The 11,283-nt window shown below is 39.4% G+C and overlaps 1 protein-coding gene and 1 pseudogene across 1 annotated transcript; both read left to right on the forward strand.

Annotated features, from left to right (window-relative positions):
• Positions 1–495: 495 nt before the first annotated feature.
• LOC148587591 (uncharacterized) lies at positions 496–1,688 on the forward strand (annotated as a pseudogene).
• A 98-nt stretch (positions 1,689–1,786) lies between these two features.
• LOC132167192 (uncharacterized) lies at positions 1,787–7,062 on the forward strand. The gene is made up of 9 exons (XM_088512711.1): positions 1,787–1,933; positions 1,976–2,418; positions 2,566–2,710; positions 3,132–3,377; positions 3,474–3,635; positions 4,228–4,747; positions 5,577–5,775; positions 6,087–6,697; positions 6,872–7,062. The coding sequence occupies exons 1-9, from the start codon at positions 1,787–1,789 to the stop codon at positions 7,060–7,062; spliced, it is 2,664 nt and encodes an 887-aa protein (XP_088368837.1).
• The last annotated feature ends 4,221 nt before the right edge of the window (positions 7,063–11,283 follow it).

Genomic DNA, 11,283 nt, shown 5'->3' on the forward strand with positions numbered 1-11,283 from the left:
AACTTGTAATAGGGTGTTGATATAGCCCTTTCTAAGTAACAATGGTTTAATTGTATTTTAATTTTGGTTTTTCTATATGTGTGATGGTTGTATAATTATGAGAATTTATCTTTAATGTTTATATTCAATCATTATGAAATTCTTCTCTTGTCTTAGAATGCTTTTTGTATTGATTAAACTCTATCATTCATATTTTTAGGGATTATATAAATGATTGTTATACAACAGTTTTAACTGACACATAATTAAAAGGGTTTGATAGGCCATGCCTATAGAAGGAGAATTACTCTACACTCTAGCTTAGTGTGTAATTGTTGTACCCAATACTACCTAGCATCAGCAGTGCGATCGAGCGCACCTGTGCAAACTTGCCAGTTTCCAGCAACTGCAGCACCGAATTTCCAACACACGTTTGGGCTGTTTGTGAGCTTTAACTTTCTGTGTTAGTTTTTTATTTTATTTTATTTTATTTTATTGTTATTTCTATTTTAGTTTATGTTGGGTTGCCTTTCTTTGTCTTTGTCTTTAATTGCTTATGACCCCGACATTGAGCACACTCTTAGACAACTTAGAGCCGAAAGGAATTCTAATTTGCCAAGAGAGCACACCACTGAGACCATGGGCAATGGTAACCCTGTGGCTTTGAGAGATCACTATCTCCCACCACACACACTTCCCCCACATGTCTCAGGCTGCCGGACATTACGGTAGCCCACTATGAGATTAAGCCTAGCACTATACAAAGTCTACCATCTTTCTTAGGGCTTAGCAATGAAAATCCTTATGACTTCCTCAATGAATTCTTAGCAATTTGTTCCACCATTAAATTGACTGGATTCACTGAGGATGCTCTAAGGATGCGTCTCTTTCCTTTCTCCCTCAAGGAGAGAGCCGAACATTGGTTTAGTTCCTTAGCACCCAATTCCATTACTTCTTGGGCTGAATTGCAACAAGAATTTCTTAAAAAGTATTTTCCCATAGGAAAGACGAATGACAATAGGAGAGCTATAACTAGTATTTCCCAATATAAGGGCGAGGAATTCCATGAGACCTGGGAGAGACTGAGGGACCTTCTTAGATCATGTCCACACCATGCTGTCCCGAAATGGCAGCTTGTGCAAAGCTTCTATGATGGCTTGACCGAGCCTCATAGACAAATGGTAGACGCATCCTATTGGGGGACATTTATGTTAAAGAGTGAGGATAAAGCATGGGCCCTGTTTGAAAATTTGAGTAGAAATTCTATTCATCATGCTTCCACTAGACATAGGGCACCCGCACCTAAAGAACCAAAGACCGACGGTCTCTTCCTAGTTGATGCTATCACTAGGAAGTTAGATCAATTGATGGTTGTTGGTCTTGCACCTAATTCTGCTCACATGCACACATAGCCTGAACCATGCTCATTTTGTTCTAGTCCTATGCATCATATGAGTGACTATCCTACTGCTAGAAATTATGCTAATGTTTCTAATGAGCAGGTCAATGCAACATTCTCCCAACCAGGTAATGATCCATAGTCCAATACTTATAACCCAGGGTGGAGAAATCATCCAAACTTCTCACGGAAGGCCCAAGCTCCTGGGTTGCACAATCAAGCTCAATCTAACAGGCAACCCTATCAACCTTCTTCCACATACCGGCCTCCACAGCTATCAGGCCACACTAGCCCCTCGGTTGGATTCTGACTTTTAAGAGAAGATATGGAACCTTATGAGTGAGACGAATCAGACTCTAAAAGCTCACCAAGAGATAATGAAATCTCAACAGGAGATCAGCGCTTATCATGGACTACACCACTTCGCTTAGGGATTTGTTCGCACCAGTTGCGACAAACTCCCCTTCGTACATAGTGTTGCCACCAACCAATGCCGCCCAATTCGATTTGAAGCCATACTTCCATGGCCTGGAACTTGAAAATCCTTACAATCATGTAAAGAAATTCAAGGACATTTGTGCCACCTTCAAATTTTAGAATTTCTCTGAAGAGTCTGTCCACCTTAGACTCTTCCCTTTCTCACTACACGATAAAGCTAGGGCATTGTTGGACCCCAACACGCCCGGATCCATTACATCTTGGGAGATCTTGTTAAGCAAGTTTTACAACAAGTTCTTCCCAACGTCAAAAGTGAATGAGAGCAGTAAGGAAATTAGCTCTTTCACTCAGGAGGAAGATAAGAAGTTCTCTAAGAGTTGGGAACATTTTAAGGATCTACTGATAAAGTGCCCTCCGCAAGGATATGAGAAGTGGAGACTCGTTCAGTTCTTCTACCAAGGATTGACTCAATCCAATCGTAGCATGATCGAGTCAATGAACGGAGGGGCATTTTTAAGTCTGACAGGGAATGAAGCGTATAAGGCATTAGAGAAGTTGTCTGACAACTCACAGCAGTGGGATTTTTCGAGTTGTCAAGACTGGTCCACTCATGCTCCCAAGAAAGGAGGCATCTATGAGATTAAGGAGGACACTGATTTGAGGATAAAGATAGATGCCCTTACCAAGAAGATCGACGCTCTCGCTGTGGGCCAGTCCATTAATGCTATCAACACTTTCAATGTTGATAGCTATTCCATCTATGCTAGTCCTATGCATTTAGCACAGAATTGTCCATATATGTTGGCTTTTGCCGAGTATCCTATGGAACAAGTGAACGCTTTCAACAACTATAGGAAGCAGTCAAATGGACCATACTCTGAGACATACAATCCAGTGTGGCGGAACCACCCTAATTTCTCATGAAAGCAAAACCAACCGGTGAATCAGGGAGGAGCCCCTCATCATTCTCACAATCAATACCCTCCCAGATTTCTTCCACCGGTTCCGACTCATGGTTGCTCGGCCCAGCCAGCGCCATCACCTTCTTACCACGCTCCCACTCAAGCGCCAGCGTCGATTTCACAATCATTAGAGGAAACTGTATGGATTTCATGAAGATGATCAGCCAATCCATCAGTGAAGTGAGGAGCGCAACAATGATAAACACCCAAGCAATTGCCAAGCTAAAGAGTCAGATGGGTGAAATCGCAAGTCACTTGGGTGAAGAGAGAAGGGAAAGTTCACTAGTTAGCCTATGCCCAACCTGAAGGGATAGTATGCGGTTGGAAGTTCTTTGGAACTTGCGCACGGGCAGGAGCAGGTGCAATCAATTGTCACACTAAGGTCAGGGAGACAAGTGGACAATCAAGTGGCTCTGCCTGAAGAGAACCCAACTGTGCCACAAGGGCAAGAGTGTGGCAACAAGGAGAAGAGAGATGCTGAGCCATCTAAAGGAACACCAACTGTTGAGGACCTTCCTAGGTCATTTGTGCCTAAAGCACCTTACCCTGAAAGGTTGCAAGCACCTAAGAAAGGAGAGAAGTTTGAGGACATTCTGGAGGTATTCAAGCAAGTCCAAATCAATATCCAATTTTTGGATGCCATCCGGCAAGTGTCGTAATATGCCAAGTTCTTGAAGGACTTGATAACTGTCAAGAGGAAGACAAATGTCCCACAGAAGGCATTCTTGACCGAGCATGTTAGCTCAACCCTGCAATACAAGTTGCCCATCAAGTACAAGGACCCTAGGTGTCCTACTATCTCTTGCATGATCGGAGTCAGTCGTATTGAGAGGGCGTTATTGGATCTTGGAGCGAATGTACATCTTTTGCCCTACTCAGTCTACTTACAGTTAGGGTTATGTGAATTAAAGCCCACATTGATGACACTCCAATTGGTTGACCGGTAGTGAAGGTTCCATGGGGAATAATCAAGGATGTCTTGATTAAGGTGGATAAATTTTATTTCCCCATGGATTTTCACTGTGCTAGCTAGACACTGAACCAATTCCAAATGTTGGGATTCAAATACCGGTAATTCTAGGGTGACCAATCCTAGATACAGCTAATGCCCTAATAAATTGAAGGACGGCGGTAATGAAGATCTCCTTTGGAAATATGACAGTGAAGCTGAATATCTTTCATATCAGCAAGCAACCACTAGAATTTGATGAAGTAAGAAATGTATGATTGATAGAGGAGATCATGGAGGACACTGTTGAAGAATCAAGCATGGAGGACCCCCTGGAAGCATGCCTAGCTCAGTTTGGAGATGATTTGGATTTAGACAAGTTACTTGAGTAGGCAGAAGTGAGTTTGGAGAATGCTCCTCTGGTGAGTAGTGAGAAGGAGGAGGCATTAGTACCCGAGCCTCTCAAGAAGGAACTTTAGCCTTTACCGGATAACCTCAAGAATAAGTTCCTCGGTCCAGCAAAATCTTTGCCTGTGATCATAGCTTCTGATTTAGTTGGTGCTCTAAAAGATAAGTTGTTGGATGCTTTGAGAGAGCACAAGGAAGCTATCAGTTGGACCATTGAAGACATAAAAGGGATAAGCCCCTCAGTGGTGATGCACAAGATACATATGGAGGAAAATGCCAAGCCATTGAGGGAGCCACAGAGAAGGCTTAACCCAGCTATGCAGGAAGTGGTGAGAGTAGAAGTGATTAAGCTATTGGATGCAGGCATCATCTATCCAATTTCTGACAGCAAGTGGGTAAGCCCAATTCAAGTAGTGCCTAAGTGGCCTGGATTGATGGTAGTCAAGAACAAGGATGACGAGTTGGTCCCAACTCATGTTCAACCAGGATGGAGAGTTTGCATAGACTACTGCAATCTAAATGCCGCCACCAAGGAGGATCATTTTCCACTCCCATTCATTGATCAAATGGTGGAGCGCTTAGCTAGGCATGAATATTACTACTTTTTGGATGGTTATTCGGATATAACCAGGTCTTTGTGGACCCCAAAGATCAGGAGAAGATGACGTTTACCTGTCCTTTTAGGACGTTTGTCTACCGTCGCATGCCCTTTGGGTTATGCAATGCACTTGCCACTTTTTAGCGGTGCATGATTAGTATTTTTCTAACATGGTAGAACGTTTCCTTGAGATTTTCATGGATGACTTTTCCCTCTTCGGTTCATCATTTGAGGAGTGTTTGCACCGGCTAACTTTGGTCTTAGTGTAGTGCAAGGAGAACCTGGTGCTTAATTGAGAGAAATGCCATTTCATGGTAAAGCAAGGCATTGTATTGGGGCACGTCATCTCTCAACATGGGATTGAGGTTGACAAAGTGAAGGTGGATTTGATCTCCAACCTTCCACCCCCTACGTATAGTGAAGGAGGTTCGTTCATTTCTGAGCCATGCAGGCTCTACAGGCGATTTACACAGGACTTTAGCAAAATCACCAGGCCCTTGAGCAAGTTGTTGGTTAAGAAACCCCCCATTTGCATTTGATGAGGACTACAAGAAAGCATTTGAGGAATTGAAGAGAATTTTGACGTCCACACCCAACTAGGTTTTAACATTTGAGATCATGTGTGACCCATCGGATTATGCAGTAGGAGTTGTTTTGGGGCAGCATGTTGATAAACTCCCCCACGTCATCTTCTATGCAAGCAGGACACTCAACTACTCCACAACTGAAAAGGAATTGCTTACGGTCATTTTTGCTTTGGACAAGTTTAGATCCTACTTACTAGGATCTAAAGTCATTATCTATTCAGATCATGCGGCATTGAAGTATCTTTTCTCTAAAAAGATGTTAAATCTCGCCTCGTCCAATGGATCTTGCTGTTGCAAGAATTTGGCATAGAGATTCGGGATAAGAAGGGTTCCAAAAATGTGGTGTCTGATCATCTGTCGAGGTTGACTGTAGATTTTGCTGAAGATGCCACCCCCATCTCTGAGACCTTCCCTGATGAGCAATTGATGCATATTACTCACACAACTGCACCATGGTTTGTTGATACAGTAAACTATCTTGTCACCAACCAAATGCCCTTGCATTGGGGCGACAAGATAAATCCAAGTTTATGGCCATGGTGAAGTACTTCCTTTGGGAAGATCCTTATCTGTTCAAGTATTGTCTCGATCAGATCATTAAGAGGTGTATTCCTGAGCATGACCAATCCAATGTTATCTCTTTTTGTCATGATCAAGCCTATAGAGGCCATTTCAATGCTAACAAGACCGCTAGGAAGATTTTGCAATGTGGATTTTATTGGCCTACCCTGTTCTATGACTCTCATGCATACTATGCCGCATGTAGGTGTTGCCAGAAGCTAAGGAGTATCTCTAGGAGGAATATGATGCCCCTCAACTCCATTCTAATTGTCGAGATTTTTTATGTGTGGGGCATTGATTTTATGGGACCTTTTCCGAACTCCTTTGGTTTCCTCTATATCCTTGTTGCTGTGGACTACGTGTCCAAATGGGTGGAGGCTGTTGCATGCAAGACCAATGACCACAGAGTTGTAGTCCAATTTTTAAAGGACACTATCTTTGCTCATTTTGGTACACCTCGAGCAATCATAAGTGATGGGGGCAAGCATTTTTGCAACATGAGTTTTGATCAGCTGATGAAGAAGTATTTCATCACGCATAAAGTTTCCACCCCTTATCATCCACAGAAGAGTGGACAAGTGGAGATTTCAAATCATGAGATTAAGAGAATTTTGGTGAAGACTGTCAATCCTACACGAAAAGATTGGTCTCTGCGATTGAATGATGCGTTGTGGGCTTACCATACAGCTTTCAAGACCTCGATTGGCATGTCTCCATATCGTCTTGTCTATGGCAAAGCATGTCACCTTCCTGTGGAGTTGGAGCATAGAGCATTTTGGGCCATCAAGCAGCTGAACTTCAATCCTATGAAGGCTGGCTCACAAAGGAAGCTCCAACTCAGTGAATTACAGGAGCTGAGGAATGATGCATATGATTGTGTAAGGTCATATAAGGCACAGATGAAGAAGGCTCATGAACAGAGCATTTTGAGACGATCTTTTGAGCTTGGTTAGAAAGTCCTTTACAATTCACGCTTGCATCTTTTTCCAGGCAAGCTCAAATCTCGGTGGACAGGCCCATTTATCATTCGGTCTGTTTTTCCTCATGGGGCCATTGAGATTGAGGATCCAAAGAATGGTAACACATTTAGGGTAAATGGACAAAGGCTGAAACCATTCTTGGAGTTGGAGAGTTCAGATATTGAGACGACACTATTGGAGGATCCTACTTATCCGAAATGATGGTCGTCTGTTATGAAGAGTCTAGCTGAAGACTAAAAACTTAACGCTTGTGGGAGGCAACCCTCACCCTTTTATTCCTTATCATTTGATATTGTTTGTTTGTTTTTTTTTTTTTTTTTTTTTTTTGTGTGTTTTTCAAGATAAGTGTCTGCTATTCAAGTTTGGGGGAGCGTTCTCATATGTTACACCCGACTTATGCCGCCTATTTCAGTATCGTATTTCTGGACACATTGGGGACAATGTGTAAATTTAGTTTGGGGTGAGGTAGACATTTCTGTCTTTTTCTTATTATTTTTGTTGTTTTTGTGAATAATAAAAAATAAAAAATAAAAAAATAAATTTTGTTATATTGTTGATTGAGCATAGGTAACACCTATACTGTGGTTTGCATCTCATTGGTCTATTTAGCATCTTGAACACAACATGCCATTAGGAATCTGAGTCTTTTGACTCATTGTTGGATTAGAGAGACTTCACATGTTTGAGTTTATCATCACAAGCACACTAGTATAGAATTTGTGAGGTACAAGATTTGACTTGATTAGAGTGTACCTTGAGATTAGTAGGATGAAGTGTGATGAAACCTTGGCTTGAATAATTAAAAAAATAAATAAATAAATAAATCAGTTTGAAGCTTCTCATTAAGTAACCGGACCTCATGTCTCACTAAGCATTGAGTGTTCGTGTAAAAATATGAAAAATTCAATTTGGTTAATTGTATGGCTAGTTTGGCTTCGTAACCTTTTTGACTTGAGTAATTAAGCCCTTAGGGATGTTTCTACATCTAGTGCCTTAAAATCATCTGGTTTGGGAATCATTGGCCTAACACTCATTACATAGGTCAATTAGAAAGCTTAAGGAAGTCGAGCATTGCACAGCCTACACAAAAATGCATGTCTTGATTTAAGCCTTGGTTGTTTTCATCTGAGTGAATTCCTATGACTTTTTAAGTACACCTAACTTTGAGAAAAAAATTGAAGCCTCATGATTGTATGTTAGACTCACATTGCACTTTTTGTAACATGTGTTGTCTAAAAATTTCATCTTTGAGTTGAATGATTTGTGATTGATTTGATGATATGATTGTGGTGTTCACATTGTTAAACCTGCTCATGATGTAAGAACCATGTGTTTGTGTGGAAATTTGTGTTTTTCAATGACAGTGTGAAAAATGTTTGTGGGTATCATTGCTGTTAAACCCTCACGATACTTCACTCGTCCTCTAGGGATGCCTAGGGGTTTAAAAGGCTTGTTATATATGCTAAATACAATCGTCTCTCCCACGACAGCGGATTTATGTTTCATTTTGTTTTTGCTAAGGGATCAGCAAAATGTAAGTTTGAGGGTATTTCATGAGTGCCAAATATTGCATATTTGGGCCTCTTAACTTGTATTTGTTAAAACCTTAGCTTTCTTATTTTCTGATGTTTTTGGGTAGTTTTGGTGTTTTAGTGTTTTGCAGGTCATTGAGAGAAAACTGCAGTCTTTGGTGTGAAAATTGTGAAGAAGATGAGGAAGAGCATCTCTGGAAGTGCGCTCGAGCGCAGGGAGACTGCGATTGAGCGCACTCGAACAATCACCCAAACTCACAACATCACAGAGCCTTGAAGCATGCTCGAGTGTGCTTGAGTGCACCCGGGCTAACCTGGCAGCACTGAAGCCCTAGGTTTTAGTATTTATATCACTTTTTCTTTTATAAAACACATGTTGGGAGGTGCTGTAGAGAGCATATTTTTTACTTTTTGTCGTTCTAAGGCTTTTGCTACGTTTCTCTTTATAAGTTTTACATTTCTTATGGTTTTAATTCATTTTGATATGAGTTTGGTAATCATGAGAGGCTAAAACCTTCAACTAAGGTCGAAGATGAAGCCTCGTCATTGATAAACAAACACATTCTTGTCATTTTATTTATACAATTCCGATGTTTAATCAAATTGTTGTTCGAATTCAATTCAATTGCTTAATTCATTTCATTTGATTGAATGTTGTGTCTTTTATTCATAAAAGGTTGGATATTCGTTGTGTTTCACCCATGGATACATTGAATGATTCGATTGAGAACGGATATCCATTGTGATTCGTATATCAAATGGATACAGTGGATGATTTGATCTTAATTGGATATTCATTGTGATTCGTTTAACGGTTGGATTCATCGAATGATTTAATATGCATTTTTACGAACTTTGAACAATGTATAAAACTTATTCTTTGTCAGTTGTATGTATAAAATGCAAGAATGTGTTGTTTAATTAGCGGGGTGGATTTGGAAAATTTTAGTGTTTTTCCATTAATTGTTTTTTAATCATTTTATTTAGTTTATTTTAATTTTGCACGACAAAATCACTCAAACTTCAGAACTAGGTTAAAATAGAATTAGTTTAAATAATTAAAAAAAAAAAAAATTGATTTTTTCAATATAACTCTCTGTGGTTCGACCTCACACTTGCACACGCTTTATTACACACGACTCGTGCGCTTGCAAGCTATTTAAATTTGCACACATCAATTCTTATTCATGAGGAAGCTTAAAAAGACAAACACCATCATCACAATTAAAAAAAAAAATTCAGAATCAAATCACTCAAAAATGGACAATTGAGACAACAAATATTCTGAAAAGTGCAAAGTGAAATTAGCATACAAACATGAAACTTTTCAGCTTAAACTCAAGACAAGTTCCATGAAATTTGTAAGAATTCCTAACAGATGAAATAACCAAGGCAAGATATGTACATTATTATTATTATTATTATTATTATTATTATTTATTTATTTATTTTTACAAGCTCTGCAATGTCTAACTCCTTTACGCTTTCTAATTGACCCACGTAACAAGTGTTAGGCCAATGACTCCCAAGCTAAATGACTTTAGGACACTAGATGTAGAACATCCCTAAGGGCTTATTAACTTAAGTCAAAAAAAACTACAAAGCCAGACTAGCCATATCATAAATCAACTTTGAACATCGCACTTTTTGATTTGAACACTCAATGCTTAACGAGGCAAGAGATCCGGTTACTTAGCGGAAAACTCAACATAATCTTTCTTCACTTTTTCCTTCTTCTTCTTTTTTTTTTTTTTAATATATCTTGCAAGCCAAGGTTATTCATCAATAGGCCATCCAACAAATCTCAAATGGAACATGTTTAATCTCAAACATCATATCTCATAGAAAACATGCTAATGTACTCATAAAAAAATTATCTCAATACAAGTGAAATCTCCTTTTACCTGATGTACAAATTTAACTGTACTTGCAAGCGCACAAGTCGTTAGCAATAAAGTGTATGCAAGTGCGAGGTTGAACCACAAGGAGTTGTGTTGCAAAAACCAATTTTCTAATTTAAATTAACCCTATTTCAACCCAGTTCCGAATTTTCAAATGGTATCGTGCAAAATAAAATAAACAAGGTGATTTAAAAAACAATTAATGGAAAAGCACTAAGGTTTTCCAAATCCGCCTCGCCAAATCAAACAACATATTCTTGCGTTTTATGTATACACCCGACAAACAATTGGTTTTATATATTGTTCAAATTTTGTAAACATGCATGTTAAATCATTTGATAAATCCAACCGTTAAACGAATTACAATGAATATAAAATTAAGATCAAATCATCCATTGTATCTGTAGATCACAATGGATATAAGTCTTAATCAAATCATTCGATGTATCCAAGGGTGAAACACAACGAATATAAAACTTTGCTTGAATAAATGACAAATCCTCCCTTTTATCCATAGATCACAATGGATATAAATCTGAATCAAATTAAATTAATCAAGCAATTGAATTAAATTTGAACAATTTTATTAAACATCAAATTGTATACATAATATGACAAGAACATGAATGTCTATCAATAACGAGGCTTCATCTTCAACCTTAATTGAAGGTTTTAGCCTCTCAAGATAACAAAAATCTTAACAAAATGAATTGACATCATGAAAAACGTAAAACTTACAATGGAAAATGAAGCAAAGTCTCTAGAACGACAAAAAGGTTGAAATATGGCTATCAACGGCGCCTCCACATGTCGGGTTATAAAAAATATGCTATAAATAATAAAAAAACTAGGGCTTCAACGCTACCAGGTCAACGTGAGTGCGCTCGATTGCACTCACAATGCGCTCGATCGCACTCAGGTCTTCAGGGCTTCTGCGGCGCAACACTTAAGCACCGCGTGCTAGGGCTGACGTTCACGTGCGCTCCAGC

The sequence above is a fragment of the Corylus avellana genome, chromosome 2, assembly GCF_965113065.1.
Source record: "Corylus avellana chromosome 2, dhCorAvel1.hap1.2, whole genome shotgun sequence".
In the NCBI taxonomy this organism is placed as follows: domain Eukaryota; kingdom Viridiplantae; phylum Streptophyta; class Magnoliopsida; order Fagales; family Betulaceae; genus Corylus; species Corylus avellana.